The sequence below is a fragment of the Podarcis vaucheri genome, assembly GCF_965113315.1.
Source record: "Podarcis vaucheri genome assembly, chromosome: 2".
NCBI lineage: Eukaryota > Metazoa > Chordata > Lepidosauria > Squamata > Lacertidae > Podarcis > Podarcis vaucheri.
In genome coordinates this window covers 89,582,702-89,602,582 of record NC_138760.1, presented here as the reverse complement: position 1 = coordinate 89,602,582, position 19,881 = coordinate 89,582,702, and the positions used below count along the sequence as shown (strand labels likewise).

Here is a 19,881-nt window from a genome sequence, read left to right as displayed (position 1 = left end):
GCAGACCTACCAGGCCTGCAGCCCAGTCTCTCCCCACCACCACCTCCCCACTGCTAACCAAGACAGAGTTAATATTTTGAGAGAAGCGGAGCCATCGGAAAGCACCCTTACCACATTCAGCGAAAAAATTATGCTTCCTGGTAGGAATGAGCTCTGGAAATTAAGTTCTGCAAGTTTTCAGCACGTTTGCTGTCGAACTGGGGCATGGGGGCTGGCTGTGAAGGGCACCTAATGGTTTGCACCCATGGCATTGCCAATCTTCAGTTTTGCAGTGGTTTCATTATTTGTATACTGCCCTACACCTGCAGGTCTTAGGACAGTTCACAGGATAAAATCACAATATAAAAACACAAAATACATAATCAAAGTAGAAACAAAAACAACCCAATAATGCCCCCCAAGTGATTGTAGTGAATCTAAAGGATGGATACACCTACATCTAAATACAGGGCACCTTGAAATACATGTTTGTTTGTTTTTAGAAACAAAACAAAAAAGATGGAGAGGTTGCCTGAAGCAGATGCGGAGGTGCAGGACTGAATCAAGGCTCATTTGTTCCAATTCAGTGGTAAATAGTGTGTTTCCCCAGGGAAAGTGGGGGGACAAAGAAGAAACCTCTCAGACCATGTGCCTAGAAATCATAGGACAAACAGAAGTTTGGATGAGCCCTCAGCTGAACTTGCTGTTACATATATGGATATACATTTGTACCTTGGAACTCGAACAGAATCCGTTCCGGAAGTCCATTCGACTTCCAAAATGTTCGGAAACCAAAGCACGGCTTCTGATTGGCTGTGCAAGCTGCACCAGACGTTCGGTTTCCAAAAATCGTTCAAAAACCGGAACACTCACTTCCAGGTTTCGATTGTTCAGGACCCGATTTGTTCGGGAGTCAAGGCGTTTGAGATCCAAGGGATGACTGTACACAAAAGATGGAGCTCTGCACCAGCTTTAGCCAAAAGTCTGAAGCAAATCGGGGGGATCTGGGCTTCCGCCAAGTCAGGCAGTGACTGGTGATGGCTTCAGACCATCCTGGATGAGGTTGCCTGGAGCAATCTGGGGCTGTTCTGGGGGGAAGAAGAGGCACCAGAACAGTGTTGAAAACTTACATCTGCCACAAGGGTGTTCTCCCCCTTTGTGTTGGTATCATAAAACTTGGGAAATTCCAACAAAGCTCACAGATCTGCACCCCCAGAGGCTTCCATTGGTGCCAATAGGGTCCCACCCCCCTGCTGAAATTAGGCTTGAAGGAAGCAGGCTATTGTAGCCATTTGAATAATTTTTTTTTTGGGGGGGGGTGTTTTGGTGCCTGGGCAGTTCCTTCAGTTTGCAGAAGTGCCCACAGGCCCACCAAAGGTTGCCGACCCCCTGCACTAGGTTAAAACCACAGGAAATCAGGCACATGCTGCTGATTTTCTGGTTACTTGATTGGGTCCTTTGGTTGACTAATCAAGATAATGAAAACCATAGTCTAAAGACTGTGACTTGGATTCTGAGATATGGTCACTTAAAGTAGCTCACAGAATGAAAGATTCAAGGTCTCTCCTCCCACCACAGCCAAATGTGCTCTACAAAATCTTGGGGGGCAGGCAGGGGACTCTCCTGAACTATCAGGTGGGGCATGGGGAGGTGCCGATGCAGGTAAGAGGGGGTGGAAAACTCTGTTTGCCTGATATTCCTTAAACTATCTTCTTTTAGGATTCAAGTTAAATATTTTGTAATTCTGCTCTCACTAGCATTCCCCATGCACCCCCTCCCATATTATTCAGGAGAGTTCCAAAAACCTCCAAGACATAATAGGGGGCACAGCTGCCTCTTGGGGATGGGAGGGTATAGGGCAGTCTTCTGCCATGAATTCTCTTAAATTAACATCTTAGGACCCCATTCTCTACCTACCTACCTACCTACCTATTGATATACAGATGCAGCTACACCCCCCATAATTCCCTAAAATAATGATTTACAATCCACTACGTAATTAGAAAATATGATAGGCTGGAAAAGAAAGTGGTACTATTAAACTGTGTTTCCATTCATGTAATAAAGCTTCAGATGACCAAAAGAACGAACCCAGAGAAAGCTTACCTAGCTGGTGTGCAAATAGAGAATTGCCAGCCTTCTTTCTTGAAAATTGTCAAAACAGACAAAACTACTTGCGAAACTGCAATTTGGCCAATAATTCATAATTTTTTTGAAACAAATATACTCTTCATCCACAGTAAGACTAAACAGTATAAATCAGGGTTGCCAACTTGAGTAAAATATTGTGGTAAGCCCCGCCCCGCATAATTGATCACATGACACAGTGCACACACATCATTTGAATGGGAATGCCTGCCAATTTTGTGGGGATCCAGCCCTCACAAGTATTTTGTTGTGGAGGCCAAAGCCCCCACGGCCCCTAAGAGTTGGCTCCTGTGGTATAAATTCATCCCCTGTGTTCATCCTAACTTTAGAACCATTAGTTATATTCCTCAGAACCACACCAGGCACCAAGGGAGTCCAAATTGGAAAACAAAACTATACAATCAGACTATTCACTGACAATTTAATGATTATGACACCTAACCTGCAGAACAATACTTTGAGAGCTTAACAAATTTTCAACACCATCAGGCCTGTTGGTTAACATCTCAAAATCTGAATCTTAGATCTTATCACCTAAGATCCAAAAAGCATTCACAGTACTCACAGGCATTGTCACACAAAGCTTAGAGATTTAGGAATAATTATAACAAGAAACCTTAACAGACTCTATTCACAAAACTAACCCCCTGTATGGCAGACAATTCTTCAAAATTTGAAACAATGGCGCAAACCCCATTTTATATTCCCTAATTAGCAATGGTAAAAATCATGATCCTATCCAAACTGCTGTTTCTATTCCAGTCACTCCCAATTAGGATCACACTCAATGAGATACGAAAAAATTGGAATTCATTTATTTTTTCCTGTAAAAGACCCAGAAGAAATGCTTAACTCCTTCTAAAGTGGAAGTAGTAAAAGGCTATGGCATCCCAAACCTGAAGCTATATTTCATTGCTAACCAAGTAATACATGCCACCCCTTTTATTTTAGACATACCTCAAAACAATGTGTCCAAACAGAACTACGTGAAGGAATTCCAACCTCTGCTCGAACCACGCCCAGTACATATCTCCACATCTGGTGGGAATGTACAAAAATCCAGCCTTTCTGGAATTCAATAGTCCAAGAAATTAATAAAATAACAAAACAACAATTGGAAGTCAATCCATAATTAGCTTTATTCAATTTATTTCAAGACACTGATCTGGATTTACATAATAAAGATTTCATAAGCTGTTTATTATAAGCGGCGAGATGCTACATAGCTAGATACTGGAAAGACCTTTGTGGCACAACAATAGACAATTGGTACAAAATAGTTTGGGAAACAGCACTGCTTGAGAGATTAACAAATAAACTACAGTTGACACAAGAACAGATCAAGAAAGATGGCATTACCCTGGTGTGGTTTAATTTCATAACATGCCAGTATTCCAGAAATGGAACAATCCCTATCATTAGATTTTGGCTCAGTCTGGTTTGTGTCAATTTAAATTTAAACATAAATTATTATCGTCACGTTGAGTCCCCGCCCCCTTGAGCAATATACCAACACTTTATATTGTTTCATTGGTAACACAGAAGGGAACAATGACTATTACACTTACCATATTTTTCGCTCTATAACACGCACCCGACCATAACACGCACATAGTTTTTAGAGGAGGAAAATCCGTAGGCATGCCACCCGTAGGCATTCCCTCCATAACACGCACAGACATTTCCCCTTACTTTTTAGGAGGAGTGTTATGGTGCAAAAAATACGGTAATCTAAGCACAACCACAAGGGCTCTTGACTGGGCATTTAGCTATGTGATGTTGAATGTTATCTGTCAATTCTGTTCTATCCTGTTTGTTTTTGTTTAAACCACTTCACACACCAATAACCTATGCATTGACAACTAATATTGTACCATATATTACTGCAAATTTATGATGCTATTTTTGTGATATACAAATGACATGAGACGGCTTGGTCTATTAATTTGTATCATTTATTATTCCTATGATCCTTGTTCATAAAACCCATTTAAAATTTATTTTAAAAAACCACAACACACGTGTCAAGCAGCCCTTGTGAACTATTTCTCACAATGGCTCATCATACCACTGTATGCTCTCCTTCCTGGGGGTCATTTGGATTATAGTCAAATTACAACTCTCCCTCCACAGTAGTGAAGATCAGCATCAAATAATGCTAAAGCTGTTTAGTCTGGACAGCTACTGGAACCTCCAGTCAAGACGAAAACACGAGTCTACATAGCAGCTATACAAATGGGGGAACTGGCTTTTAAAACTTTTTTTTGCTTAATGCACCTGGACTTCCTCAGGGCTTCCTCAAAAGTCCCTGGGTATATTGTCCCACTGATGTAGCATGGCAGCCTTGGTTGCAAAATGTATCCGGCATGGCAGTTGGCAGCTGTATTGTGCAATTTTCATTAACTTACGGAAACCACTGTGCGAGATTGGAGAGACAGGGAGAGAAATTTCCAGCCCATCTGTCACTCCAGCTGCAGTCATATGTCTGGCTGTCAGCTGACAGGGTGTGCCCATGGACAATGCAAGTGTTGCGACCTCCAAAAGGTTTCCTCCTTAAATTTGTTCCTTTCCATGGGAGTGAGAAGCACAGCGTACCTACCCTAGGTCACTGAAGACCACTCAGTAGCAACTCCCCTCCCAGTTGACATTTCTGATCCGACATTCGTTTTCATTTGTGCACTGGGCACATGCATGTTTTCACCTTTGCTGAATTTTATTACTGGCTTTCTTTATTTTGTTCTCCCGATCAAAATTTGGCTTATTATATTTTAATCACCATCTAAAATTATTTCGATGGGAAAACGAGAAGGTTAGTCTATGAGTTCTAGAATGACACTGAAGTGAAAGCCCTGGGGAGTTGTTTGGGAGCCAAACTTTCAGCTCAGAATGAATGATTGCAATCCTGTTGACATTGTCACTTGCTGAAGGGGATGTGTTATTAGTATCAGTAGTGTTGTTTAGTCGTGTCCGACTCTTTGTGACCCCATGGACCAGAGCACGCCAGGCACTCCTGTCTTCCACTTCCTTACACAGTTTGGTCAAACTCATGCTGGTAGCTTCGAGAACACTGTCCAACCATCTTGTCCTCTGTCGTCCCCTTCTCCTTGTGCCCTCCATCTTTCCCAACATCAGGGTCTTTTCCAGGGAGTCTTCTCTTCTCATGAGGTGGCCAAAGTATTGGAGCCTCAGCTTCAGGATCTGTCCTTCCAGTGAGCACTCAGGGCTGGTAGTAGTAGTATTGTTCTAGTTAGTTAGTTAGTTAGTTAGTTAGTTAGTTAGTTAGTTTATTGAAACCCTACCCAGATCTGGAGTGGAGTCCTTGAGATGGTTGACTGGTGCCTTGTAGGCCTCCTTCCAGCAACTCTTGCAGCCATGCTGGTACCAAAACTATTGCTCTGCTTTCTTTTGGACCACACCAGCAAAGCCGAGATGGGGGTCTTGTCATCTGGGCAGCCCAGGACCACCATACACACTGCTCAGGTTTGCACCCCAGAGAGGTCACTTTGGTGCTGCTAACGCAGTGCTTTGGCTTCACCCCCCGAGGCACACTCCATTGTCTCTTGAGACAGATGGGTGCCAACAACAATTTTATCCCCTCAAGGAGCACAGTGGTTGCAAAGGGAAGGCCTGTTCCTGTAACTGAAATCCCAGTTGTTTTGCCCTTTTTGTACTTTGGATGCTGAACTGAAACACCTTCATTGCCATTCCTCATGCAGCTGCTTCTTCCCACTTTCCCCTCAAGTCACCTTCAGTTCATTTCAGCCTCTGCAGACATATTAAATCCGGTGAAGTCTGCCGAGGCAAACATGCCACCATTCCATTACTCCACTGTCAGCATCTGTTACACTTGTGAGAATCAAGCACTGAATCAGAAAATAATAACAGTGGCATTATGATTGGAGGGGAGAGAAGATTAGAAGAAGAAAAAACTCAGTTAGGGCCATGTAGGTCTCTTCACCGTTTATTGCACATTGCAGTTTGGTCTACACACACACACACACACACACACACACACACATGGTTTCCTTGTTACATTTTCTTACACGTCAGAGGTTGCTGGTTTTTAACTCAGGAACAAATGGCCGGTCTCACCAGAGAAGGCAATGCATGTTATTTCAGAAACAGTCTATGAAAGTTTCATTGCTTACTTTGCCTGAGATTTAAAAATCTGCTCACCCATAATCATTTAACACCTGCACTGGACTAACTATGTGGTGGTACCCTTGAGATTGGCTTGGAAATTGCTGCTAGTGCAGGATGCTGCTGCCTAGCTGAGTAACTCCGTATCAGCATGTTACAGTGGGACTGAAAGTTCTGCAGTGACTGCCAGTACATTCCTGAACTAAGGTATGTCTGTTAGTGTTGTAATGAAAAGCAGTGATCATAGTACAGCAAGTAAATCAAAGTTACCACAAGGTGGAAAGTCTAGGGCGCAATGTGCAAAAGGCGAGTGCCGTCTGCAAAGAAAGAGTGCTGTCGGTAAAAAAGTGCCATGTGGAAAACTGTGGTGTTCAAAGAGTTACATTTGCTTACTGAATAGTTGTAAAAGCTTGTAAGGTGAGTGTGTTGAGAGTCTTCTTCCTGAACTTTGAGGTTGGCGGCATATCATTCTTGACCAAGAATGAAGCTTGAAGTTTTGTCTCTCTGCCTAGTTTATTGACTCCTTTAGGCAACAAGCTAACGGTGAAGCCATCCATCTATCTCAACAGACAATGGAGTGCACCTCTGAGGGAGAATCAAACCACTACGAAACCCCAGATGGTCTAGGGCCAGGTTACCTGAAGGACCACCTTTTCCCTTATACAGTACATCAGTTGGATTACTGTGATATCAACATAAATAAAATATATAAAAATGAAAACAGAAGTGTAACATATTTCATCATAGTGCAGAGTGCAGAAGACTGTGATCAGGTGACTTGAGTGCCTGCTCAGTCTGCTGCCCAGGTACTCACTGTGGGTGAGCAACCTCAGGGCCTCTCCTACTCTCCCTTCTTAGGGTTCTTTCTCTTCAAGCTGGACTTGGACTGGATAGCTCTTCATACAGAGGGCTGTAATACGGTCTACCAGTGGCGTAGCGTGGGGGGTGCAGGGGGGGCCGGCCGCACCGGGCGCAACATCTGGGGGTTAGGGTTAGGGGGTGCAAATCCATGGGTTGGGGGCGCAAATCCACGGCTTAGGGGGCGCAAATTACTTGCCTTGCCCCGGGTGCTGACAATCCACGCTACGCCACTGCAGTCTACACTGAACCAAGTGAGGCCCATGAGATTCCATTTCTAAACAAGTGCTAAGAGTAAAACACAGACTTTAAACCAGGTGCCTTGTAATAGAGGACCATCCTCTGTAAAGTAGGACACATGGCCTTCCTATCAGGGCTCACATATCTTAAGAAAATCTTCTCCAGTATGAGCCTTTTAAAGATCATTGAGAGCCCTGCTTAGAGAAGCCAGGTTTTGGAAGGTTAAAATGTCACTTTGGAAGGTGAAGTTGCACTTACTGGCTAGCTCTGGCTTTGTGGAATGTCCTCTCCTGAGAGATTCTTCAGTGTTCCTGTCTCCTAGATGCTCTGTGTATAGCTCTCTCTGTGTATGTGTGTGCCTATACACATACAGCAACAATTTCTTAGGAGATTTGTTTCCTTTCGATCCCAAATAGATTTTGCAGATTGGAAACACAAATATCCATAGAGATTTTAATCATTCCCACTCTACTAATGCTAATTTTCCTTTTATTAAGGTAAAAGATAAAGGACCCTTGGACGGTTAAGTCCAGTCAAAGGTGACTATGGGGTTGCAGCGCTCATCTCGCTTTCAGGCCGAGGGAGCCGGTGTTTGTCCACAGACAGATTTCCGGGTCATGTGACCATCATGACTAAACCACTTCTGGTGCAACGGAACACCATGACGGAAACCAGAGCGCATGGAAACACCATTTACCTTCCTGTCACAGCAGTACCTATTTATCTACTTGTATGGGTGTGCTTTTGAACTGCTAGGTTGGCAGGAGCTGGGACAGGGCAATGGGAACTCACCCCGTCGCACAGATTCAAACCACCGACCTTCCGATCGGCAAGGTCTCTTTCCTTTTATTAAGAACACATCAAAAGTTGCTACAATTATGCTTAGTCCTTTGATGTGTCATCATTTATAACCCCTTTGTTATCTCTTGCTATGTTTTCTAGTTATTACACATAAATGTCCCTTTTGCTCATTATGGGACCCTGTTTTGTTCTATACAATTGTTGTACAAAAGAAAAACCCTTAAAGGTTTTTTTACAAAACAAAAAACAACTTACTAATTTACAGACAGTCAATGCCAGCTGATAATGTAGCTCAACTTAACCTGCCAAGGTGTGACTGGAAAATAAAAATGGGAGAAGGTTAAGAGGCATTTCTGAATGTGGGCAAAGAGAAGCAATGGGAAGCTCTGAACCTGTCTGGAACGGGCCTGAGGGTGGGGATACTGGTGTAATTTTGGTGATTGATGCTGCTTTAGGATTTGAGCTGGGGCTGGTGTAAAGCAGAAGGAAGCCTTTCTTCCAGAGACTCCTCCAGACAGCCTGCATATTGAGCATTTATCCTGATTCGCTTGCTCAAAGCTTACATGGGATTTAAACTCTCCAGTCTTTACAGAGCACTGGTTCTTGTTTGTTTGCAGGACAATGAGCATTCACTTTACATTCATCCTGATTTGCTTGAGGGGGGTTTATACTTCTTCCCTTTAACCCTTCACCCCACACTTCTCAGTGAATTCCCTTATCACTTTCTTCACTGCAAAAAGTTGGCTGCTTTTTTTTTAAAGATTTTATTGCTTTACAAAAGTACATCCATTGTCTCTTTTAAAGTGGATTTGATGTACTAGGACAGGAGTAGTCAAATATGATGGCCTCTAGATTTATTTATTAGGTTTGCCAGTCGCTTTATCTTGCCCAGGGCAACCCAAAGCGACTTTCAACCAAACAAGTAGGCAAGAAACTCACATAGATACATTAAAACACAATGAAAGTAGTCATAAACAACAAATAAAACATCTAAAAGTGCACACTTCCACTCATCCCATGCCTAGAAATTTCCTTTGCCCCACCCCTTCCTTCCTTGGTCCTAAGAATGTATCTTGAAGAAGGTCCCCCCCCCCAAGAAGATGCAGAACATCCTAATTTCTTTTCTCCTTGTCTCCCCCTCACCCGTCTTTTTAGCAGTTTTCAGCAGTTAAGTCATCTTTACAGTGGTAACAGTTTTTAGTTTGCCATCTTTTTTCTCGGGATGGATTAACAATACTGTTTATTGGAGTTATTATTCTTTGAATATTCTGTTTTTATTTGTCCTTCTATTAATGTGGGACATTGGCATTTGCTTTATGGTGTTAATTTATCTATTTGGAGTTTTTTTAAAGTGTATTTGTGGCATTATATATCTTAGTTTTAATTGTTAAGTTCTCTAACACAATTTTTTCCACATTTTTATTGTTTTATCTCTTTGTAAACCCCTTTGAGGGTCTTTATAAAACAACACCACCAAGGTGTGTGTAAATTTTATGAAATAAAATAAATAAATAAATAAAAACTGGTGATGAATACGTTCTCATACTGTCCATATCAATACTTTACAAACGTGGATCCTTCCATCCTCAGAGGCCTCCATAGTAACCCAGATGCCACCCTGAGCAGTCCAGCTGTAGGCTTGAGTGAAAACCATGAATGAGGAACTATAGCTGGTATTGCCCATGGTGCAGAGGATATATAGATGAGCAGCAAATTGTATGAGGGAGAGAAAGTGACCTCCATGCACCCCAGGCTGGGTTTAGAGAAGGCTTACAAGTCAAGGGATTTATAAGGCACAAGTGTGGATATCAGGGTTGTTTTGCACACCGGAAAGAAACAAAGGAGAATTATGAATCACCCATCAATCTTATTTCCCCGCTTCTGCTGTAACATGACAAGAGGGAATCAGGCAGTATCCACAGGCACCAGAGAACTTCAGGATGCTGCTGCCCTTAGTCATCACAGGCGTGTCAGTCATACCAAAATGTTCTCAAGTATATATGGAGGAAATGCCATCTATACTTCTGGCAGCCAGCCTAATCTTTTCTGAGATAGGACATAAGGGAGAGCTCCACCAATTTGATCAAAGGCGATGGTTGTGTGGCTTAGTTTGTTTACTTATTTGCTTGTTTGATAGATATTTGTACCCTGACTCATTACAAAAAAAAAACCAAGAACGCTTCTGTTAACTATCATTAAAGATCAACAAGCATGAAGATAAACTAAGGAAATAAAATAAGATGAGACAGTAAGAGCCGTTCAGCAGTGGAACGGAAGATGGAGGAAGCTTGTTTTTGCTGCTCCAGACCAATGGCTTCAAGTTACCAGAAAGGAATAACTTTCTGGCAGTAAGAGCTGTTTGACAGTGGAATGTACTCCCTCAGGAAGTGATGGACTCTCCTTTGTTAGAGGTTTTTAAGCAGAGGTTGGAATGGCCATCTGTGAGGGATGCTTTGAGATTCCTGCATGCAGGGGGTTGGACTAGATAACTCTCAGGATCCCTTCCAACTCTACAATTCTATGATTCTAGGAGAAACCTGAAATGAATGTGTGTCCTGTGTGCGTAATGACTGCTCTACAGTGCTGTTTCCAAGTACCCGATTTTTCCTAAAATGGTGATTTGATTTTCATTTGGTTTATTATACTTCTGTGCCACTTTTCATTCAAATGACTCCCAAAGTAGCTTACAAACAATAAATAACAATAACACGAGAGAACATAATTCAGATCAAATCCAAGCTGAATATCACAATTAAAGCAAAAGTCATACAATAATGATTAGCAAATCAATACAGCACGTATAATCTATAAAAAACAGTATTAACAGCATTAACAGAATAGCAACCAAAAAATAAACTAAGCACTGGTAAGTTCATACACACACTCTCCACCCCACCCCCACCCTGGTGACTCATAATCTTTCACTGTATCCAGCTCATTAAAATGCACATACTGCCTGTGGCAGCAATTCCCTTCTGAAGATTCCTCAGGCACAGGTGAAACCAACCAGCCCCTGATGGCAAACAGAGTCTCTCTCTTTCTCCCCTCACTTGTGCACACGTCCCCCTAATACACATTTTTGTATTCAGTTTTTGTTCTCCATTTTGCAACTACATTACAAAATTCAGGATTTTGAAGGATAGCTGCATTTTAGTTCAACTATTGGGCCCAGAACTACAAATCAGATACATTCGCATACCTTCCAACATTCCTCTGATGAAAATAGGGATGTCCTATTCCACAATAACAATGCAGTCGTACCTTGGAAGTTGAACAGAATCCATTCCGGAAGTCCGTTTGACTTCCAAGATGTTCGGAAACCAAAGCTCCTCCAGCAAATCGCAAGCCGCGGAAGTCCCACTGGACATTCAGCTTCCAAAAGAACGTTTGAAAACCAGAACACTCACTTCCAGGTTTCGCTCGTTCAGGAGCCGATTTGTTCGGGATCCAAGGCAGTTGATATCCAAGGTACAACTGTAGTAATCATTTTCTTATTTACACCCATCCATTAAACATTAAAAAAAAACTTCACAAAGAGGACTGCCTTCAGGTTTTAGATTTTTATTTTTCTGTATTGATTTATTTACAGGATTGGTTTTTTTAAAAAAATTAACATATAAAACACATACATTTGCATTTACACAATACATATACACAACACACTACCTTATTTTCATAGCATAAAACATACCTACATTACTGTATATAATACCTACCTATACTCTACATATCAACATACCTACACACCTACCCCACACGGACACCCACCAAGTGACTTGACTTCCAGCCGTTCTTGTTACGCTACTTTATTTTTCCAGTTAGCTTAAACACTTTTCATTAATCTCTTCTTCTATCTTAACTTTACTCTCCTTTCACTCTAATCATTTTCTGGATTCACTCAATATCTGTCAAATGTTCTACTTTTTCCACATAGATTTTGATGTATTCCTTAAAGATAGCCCACTCCTTATTCACTTTTTGTACCATATCTCCTCTTATACTCCCTGTTAATTCGGCAATACGGAAGTATTCCATCATTCTAGATAGGCAGTCTGTTTTAGTTGGGACGCTGCTTTTCCAATTGCTTTTCCAATTTTTGGCAATTAACAACCTTGCTGCTGTAGTCACATACATAATTATTGGTCTGACCGTTCTTTTCATTTCCTCTGACATGATACTTAGGAGAAAGGATTCTGGGTTTTTTCCCTCTATCCCTAGTGATGGCCACCAACATGAACAAGGAATTGCTGTTGGAGACCAGTTGCTGGAAATCACAGGTACTTGGTTGTGGGGTCCCTACAGGCCTCTAGGTAAGAAAAGGAACTATGTTGCACTACGATGGGCCTTTGACCTGATTCAGCAGGGCTCAGCTGCCCCCTCTGTATTGAATCAGAGGTCTGAAAGAGGCCATTATGCACAATCAGTGTTCCCAATGACACAAAGATGCCTATGGCTGTACACGCAGAAGCCCCTTTCAGACCTTCAGCTGAATGCGTGGAGGTCGGGGCAGAGGCAGCAGATGTTCAGAGATTGGGGCAAGGGCTAGTGGGCACAACAGTGCTCCCCCTCTATGTGTTCCATCTGCACACCAGGAAGTCTGAAAAAGACTGTTTTTGAGCAGTGCTCTTCTGCCTGGTGTATGAAGGCAGGTGGCCATTTCCCTTGCAATCTCTTAAGCAAAACTTTTTGGTGACCGATGAAGATGGAAACTTATGCCTTCTCTTCCCCCGAAATGTTTAGAATGCTGATGCCCTTAAATCTTACTCATTCTTCCACAAAATCCCCTTCTCTTACTGCCAGCCATGTCAGTACCTGGTCAAAAGAATCACCTGAGCTTTCAATCATTCATAATAAGGGCAAAAAGTTTGTCTCTTTATGCACATGTGTGCTTTGACAAAATGGCAGGAATGCTAGCTGTGAAATAGGTGGTGACAAGAAGGACTGTGTTAGCAGTGATGGAGGCACAATTCAGAAAGGCGATGTTATGTATGGTTATGTACACACTGTACTTCCCAAACCAGCGCACAAACCAAAGCGTAGCTATCCTTCAAAGATCACACTTTTTCAAATTTTGTGATTCAGTTTTCTAATTAAAAAAATGTACAAAAAATAGCACATATTAGTGGAAAGGTGGGCATAAGAATACTTACATTGGTGAAAATGACACACAATAATGCATTTAGTGGGAAATGCTTGCAAAAATGTATGTATTAGGAGAAATGCACATACAAATGCACATGAATTTTCATGGAAACTCTTAAACCTTTATAGTTGAGGATGTATCTCCGGACCAGAAGATACGGCTTCCAGCCAGATAGGAAGCCTAGCGTTCCGCAAACCATTGCATAGTTTTGATTTCTGTGTTGTTGTCGTCTAATAGGTTGCATGGATGCGTGGATGGATGCATTCGGGGTTTTTAAAGAATGCTCTCCTCTTGCACTGAGATACTCGCAAGCGTTTCTTTAGGAGGAGACTGGGAGCTCACAACAGCTGCAAGTTGAAAATGTTGGCTCTGGTGCTGAACATTTCAGAGAACAATTAGTGCTTCCAGTAAAACTCCAGGCTTGGCTGCAGAGAGGAGAATGATGTGGGAGGGGGGACCGAAGGGCGGGGGAGAGAAAGAGAGGCAGGAAGCGAAGCAGGAAGTGTGCATCGGCACTTCAGGAAGTTAGCGGTACAAAAGCCAAAGCTGGCTGGGCCGCAGCAGCATTCCTAAGCAGTGGAAACCCGAGTCGCTCTTCCTGCAGCATGCCTGGAATGCTTCTGGCTTTGCTTGAGTCCTTCTGCTGACCTGGCAGCTCAAGGAGTGACTAACTCACTCGCTGTTTGGGATAAGGAGTGGGAAAGGCTGAATGTTTCAGTGTGGGAAATGTCTTCTGTGGGTGGAATCCCATTGCAGTTACGCTTTCTAGGAGATGTACCGTATTTCTCTCTCTATAGGACGCACTTTTTCCCTCCTAAAAAGCAAGGGAAAATGTGTGTGCGTCCTATGGAGCGAATGCAGGGGGAGGCAGGCGGGAAAAGCCCCCAAGAGCCGCACACAAGCTCGGTGCGGCTCTTGTGGGCTTTTCCCCAGGAGGGAGAAGGGACTGACTGGCCACGTCAGTCCCTTCTCCCTCCTCGTAGAAAAGCCCACAGGAGCCACACAGCCTTTAAAGAGTGCGCCGCTCTTGGGGGCTTTTCCCCAAGGAGGGAGAAGGGACTGACTGGCCAAGTCAGTCCCTTCTCCCTCCTGTGGGCTTTTGTGGGAGATGGGGGAAATCCCCCACCTCCCGCAAAAGCAGGGAAAAGGTCTGGGAGAAGCACACAGGCTGCGTGCAGCCTGTCCGCTGCTCCCAGAGCTGGGGAGGGGGAAATCATATTTTTCCCCTTGATTTCCCCCTCTGAAAACTAGGTGCGCCCTATGGTCAGGTGCGCCCTATAGAGCGAAAAATACGGTAGGTCACTCTGCGTACTCTGGGATTCAAGGAGGATCACAGCACACATTGCATTGAAGTGGATAATGGATGCAGAATATCCTGTTCAGGAAATCTCAGCTTTCTTATTTCAAAAAGTCCCAATAAATCTACAAACACACTGCGGCAGCCATCCTGGGCCCAGTTCTTCCAGGGGAAGAGAGATCTGGTCACAACTTTGTGTACCCCTTTGCTCAGTCTACCTTTTATTAAAAACAAAACAAAACAACTTTCTACCACCATATAAAGGGGAGATTATTTCTAAAAGGATGCCCTTTATCAATCAGCCGTCAAACTTTCTGAGCTGTCCCTGGAGCCCCTCAGGGCAGCATCCAGGTATGAGGACATTAAAATAAGAAAGCCCACAATAAGTTTTGGAAACGAGGACTAAAGTTTGCTAGAATATGGAGTTTTAAGAAAAACATACTGCGTGCGAAGTTTACAGAAAACCACCAAATTTCTCAATGGAGCAAAATAAATGAATAAAGTGGATTAAAATGCTATCCACTTTCCCTGAAGTTAAAATGTCCCTCACCTTACTGGACTCTCTGAGGACTCTTGCTATGGAGTACCAATCCTTAACTCTTCATTTGCCTCTCTTCCAGGCTCACAATTCCCAGAGTTCCCTGGAAAGAGGGATTGATCGTAGTTCTGTGAGGGGAATAGGAGTCTCCTAAAAACTCTCATGTCCCTTAACAAACTGCACTTCCCTCCACATTTCAGAGGAAAGGCAATGGGAGGGGTTTGTTATCTCTAGATTATGCAATGGGAGGGGTTTGTTATCTCTGATGGGATAAGCGGCACTGAGATGCCGTCATGTTCACTGTGTGGTCCCTTATTGGCTGGGTTTCCTCATGGACCAGGATCCTTTATTGGCTGGGATCATGCAGCAAAGAAAAAGGTTCTAAAAATGGCAGAGAAGTAGCAGGATCCTGGCGCTTCGTATACACTCCATTCTCCTGGATGAACTGTAACTGTACCATGCTATGTATGCAAAGAGTAAATTATCCATATGTGCTGAAAAGCTTTTCTGAGTAAAGGGGCTTTCGTAGTTCCATTCTCTTTTACTTCGGTAGCCCCAATTTTGTCCTCAAGACTGTGGCAATGGTGTTGCCAACACAAGGCTGCCTCCAGACTGCAATCCTAACCTCATTTACCAAGAAGTAAACCCCACTGAATTCAGCAGGACTTACTTCTGAGTAGACATAGATCACATCCACTGTTGTTTGTTCAGCAGGCCAGAAATTATAACTCTGAGTGGAAAACTAAGCTCCCAGGATTCATTGGGGGAAGCCATGTGTTTTAAATGTATGGTGTGGATGAGCTCATGGTTAGGACTGCAGCCTTAAGTCATGCTTAGAGTCTGTTCTAAGCATGACAAAGTCTGGAATCCAACTTATACTGTAGGTATTTTCATGAATATCCTGGTATTCCTGATCCCGACTTTATTTATTCACCTTTCTTAAAGGCCTATCATGGTACATAGCCTAATGATAATTAGTTAGCCAGACATCCTATGACAAAAGCAGAACTCTGCTTTCAGGAAAGGAAATCCCAGTTTCCCCAAGAGCCTGTGCATGCCAGAGAGCGCCTGCCATCATAGAGCAGGAAGAGTTTGTTAGGAATGAACAAGGAAGTGGAGCCAATGGCTCCATCAGCAGAGCAAAATTCTCACGACCGGAAAATTGGAAATAGAAAACTTGAAAGAAATTGCTAAGATCTTGAGAGCTAATAGTAAAATGTCTATGGAGTTTTGAAGCCAGACTGCATTGTTGCTGTAGTCCAATGGTGGCTAGAAAAGCTACAAGTTCATCTGCGATTTTTATTAAGAGAAAAAACAATTGAATGACTAGAAATAGGCAACAGTTTACTTACTCTTCATCTACAAGAAGGGCCCAGTGGGACAATCAGGGAAGGGATACTGCAATTGCATTTTCTACTATCAGCGTCATCAAGGAATTGGAAACCCTCTGTTTCTTTGTCCTAGTAGTTAACCCTGCTAAACCCATCAGGTGAAGGAACATAACAAGTCCAGAGAAGCAGCTGCTGCTATCACCTTGGAAGCCACTATTTCAAGGCACATGGTTTCTCTTATTCAGTGGTGCAATGGGTCAGTGCATCTGGCTGTTAACCTGAAGGTTGGTGGTTCGAGCCCACCCAGGGATAGCTGTGGGCAGGACTGTATATTTAGACGTACAGTGGTACCTCGGGTTACAGACTCTTCAGGTTACAGACTCTTCAGGTTACAGACTCCACTAACCCAGAAATAGTACCTCGGGTTAAGAACTTTGCTTCAGGATGAGAAGAGAAAACGTGCGGCAGCAGCGGGAGGCCCCATTAGCTAAAGTGGTACCTCAGGTTAAGAACTGTTTCAGGTTAAGAACGGACCTCCAGAACAAATTAAGTTCTTAACCCGAGGTACCACTGTATCCATAACCTAACACGCCAGTGATGTTATGAGAGGAAAGGTAATGTTGGTTTAAGGCTACCCAGGTAGAAACTCCATGTAGATGTACAGTACCAACCCCAGTAAGACACACCATTATTTTCTGAACCAAAACACATAGGAAATATACAGAGTCAAACTTTTGGCAGGTTTTTCATTTTCTGCTCACAGATCTTCTGGGGGAACTCTTAATGGATGTTCAGTCTGAGCATAGTCACCTCTTTGTGCATTCCTTGACGTGACTTTCACTTCACAAGGACTCCCGCTGGATAATGACCACCCCAATGATCTTGACGTCGAAAGACAGCTAATCTTTAAGACAATAAGGCAAGGACAGGAGGGATCCAGGCACACCATGCCAGAAGTTCTTTCCAGACAAGATAATTCCAGGTGGCTCAGTTGTTTGAGTAAGATCCAGCATCAGGAGGCTGGGCGAAGGAATTGTCCTTGAAAATATGTTCATAGACCCATTTCTTCCTGGCGCTGGGAGGTTTGGGCTGAGGTGGGAAGGAGGAGAGAGGGTGGAGGGGAGCCTTGCAGGAGGGTAACTGAGTGGGAGAGTGGGAGAGGAAGTTGGAGGGGAGGAAAAAGGGTGAGTCCAAAAAACCTTAAAGAGCAATTAGTCAAAGCTGAACTGTTTTTCTAAACTCTTAACGAAAACAAAGAGTGGGGCATGGCCCAGATGGTGCCAGGGGATCAAATAAACGTCGCACTCAGGAAGCAGGTGCTACTGGGAATGTTTCCTGCCAGCCTCACTGCTGCTCACAGCCGCTTTTATTATTTGTTATTTTTCATGACTGCAGCTGGGGTTTCCCTCCAGCTGTGTGGAAATATGTTTAAAGCTGGTTGTTACTGGAGCGCAGGAGAGGGAGGGCTCAGGAGGGCTGATCAACAAGCTGGAAATGTCAGGGTTTCTTGGGAAAGGTGTAAGGAACCATCTGGATCTGGTTTCCCTGGCAAGGCTGGGATTTCCTTGTCTAACCTCGTCAAAGGCCCTTCTCAATCGCACCACCTTCCTAGTTTTCTCAGGCCTGCAGTTGTGCCCGTTCTATAGTCCTTCCAAAACAGATGAATGGCTCCACTTTCTCATGCATGTTGCTTTGCCTTGAAAATATTGTCTGTGCCATAACAGAATCAGAAGTTGAAGACACCTGAGGATCCCTTTGTCCAGAGTTTTCCAAAGATATTTCTGCAATTCCCCACTTCAGAAAAAGCTAGCACCACTTCCCAAGATACATTCTGTCCAACCTGCCAAGTTTCAGTCAAGTCTCTCTGTAGTTATGTCGTCACTGCCTCTCATTCCATAGTGGTTCAGCTAGTTTCTGCTGCTACCAGGAGGTTGTAACTTCCCTCATGTCGTTACCATGTAATGCAAGGGTGGGGAACTGGCTCACCCTAAAGGGACTTTTTTGACAAATGGGTGGGGCCACATCCGTGTCAATCATCTGACATCTTATGAAGTCAGCTGATTACACTTCAAAGGAAGAATCAAGAGTGCACTCAAACTCTTCCTTTCTAGCCATGCTTTAATTAAATTGGAAAACTCTAATTGAGCTCAATCCCTTCTAGAGCACTCATATGTTGCACAGGAAATGGTGGATCACAAGCAAGAAAAGGGATATAGGCATGCTTGTAGGACAAGGCCTGTATTTAGCAAAGGATATACAGTATAGATGTGGCAGGTAAGCAAAACTGAACGATTCTCCCCTAGGGTTTTATTCAAGAAAGAATATTTCTGTGTCAGGGATCCAGTGGAGCACTTGTGCGAGAGGAATGCACTTCCACTGACACTGAGTGTGAGACCCGGACCCTGGCTCTATCTTCAGCCTCTTCTGCTAGATCAAATGCTGTCCTGACTTTCAGAAGCAGCCTTTGGTAAGTGGTGAGGGGGCGGGGCAGGGGGAACAGCTGAGGGAAGAAGAAGGGGCCTCTGGCCTGCTCATGGCTTGTAGGATCAAAGCCTTTTTTTACACATTTTCACAGCCTCAGGTGTGTGAGGGTGTGGGGTGGGAATATAGTTCTGTGAAGACACTTTCTTCATTACAATTCTAATGGATTACTCTGATTCTTTTATTGGTGGTGATGAAGGGGCAGGTGGATATATATGAGATTCAAAATGAGGTGCTGGTACTCATATCTTGCTAAAAGTGTTGTGAGTACCAGCACAAAATGGCTGCCATAGTCAGCAAAAAAAAGAGGTGATGTTATCTCATACCAGTGAGTTCCATCACACACAAAAACACTGCTTTTGTTGATTTCACATATTAAAACGAAATCCTGCTTTTTGGTCAAAAACTCTCTCATAGTGACTAACGACAAAACAGTGCAGGCTCCTTAAAGAAGAAACTACAAATAATTAAAACACCCCAAACTACAACAAGTATAAAGCCATAAAGGAGTGGCTGAAGACCAAATTGATTAACGCACTCGGAGTCCCAGTGTCTGCTGAAAGGCAAGCAGTGATGAGACCAGATGGGCCTTTTAAAGGAAGACATTCCATAGTGTAGGGGCTACAACTGAAGAGCCCTTGCCTCTGGTGCCTGTTTGCCCCACTTCAACTGACAGGGAAAAACAGAGCAAAGCTTCTGCAGTTGATCTGAGCCCATGGACCGTCTTGTATGGGAGGGGATATATTTCAGAAGACTTTGCCACTTAGGACTTTAAAGGTCAGCAAACACTAACATCGTGAAATTGAACAGGAACAAGTAGGGAACCAGTGGAAACGGAACAGTATCGAGGTTGCGTTCTTCATATTTTTCAAAAACGGCTGGCTCTCTTTATCATGTCAGAAGCTTTCGTGGACTAGAGTCCACG

At 43.3% G+C, this 19,881-nt stretch overlaps 1 protein-coding gene across 1 annotated transcript in view; it reads left to right on the top strand.

The window, feature by feature from the left end:
* The window catches only part of LOC309525329 (uncharacterized protein), a 76,095-nt gene that overhangs the window by 50,101 nt on the left and 6,113 nt on the right, over positions 1-19,881 (top strand). The window contains exons 4-5 of the mRNA XM_082210902.1: positions 12,349-12,443; positions 18,812-18,942. Coding sequence (XP_082067028.1) covers positions 12,387-12,443; positions 18,812-18,942 — 188 coding nt within the window. The 5' untranslated portion in view covers positions 12,349-12,386. The remainder of the gene's footprint in view (positions 1-12,348; positions 12,444-18,811; positions 18,943-19,881) is intronic.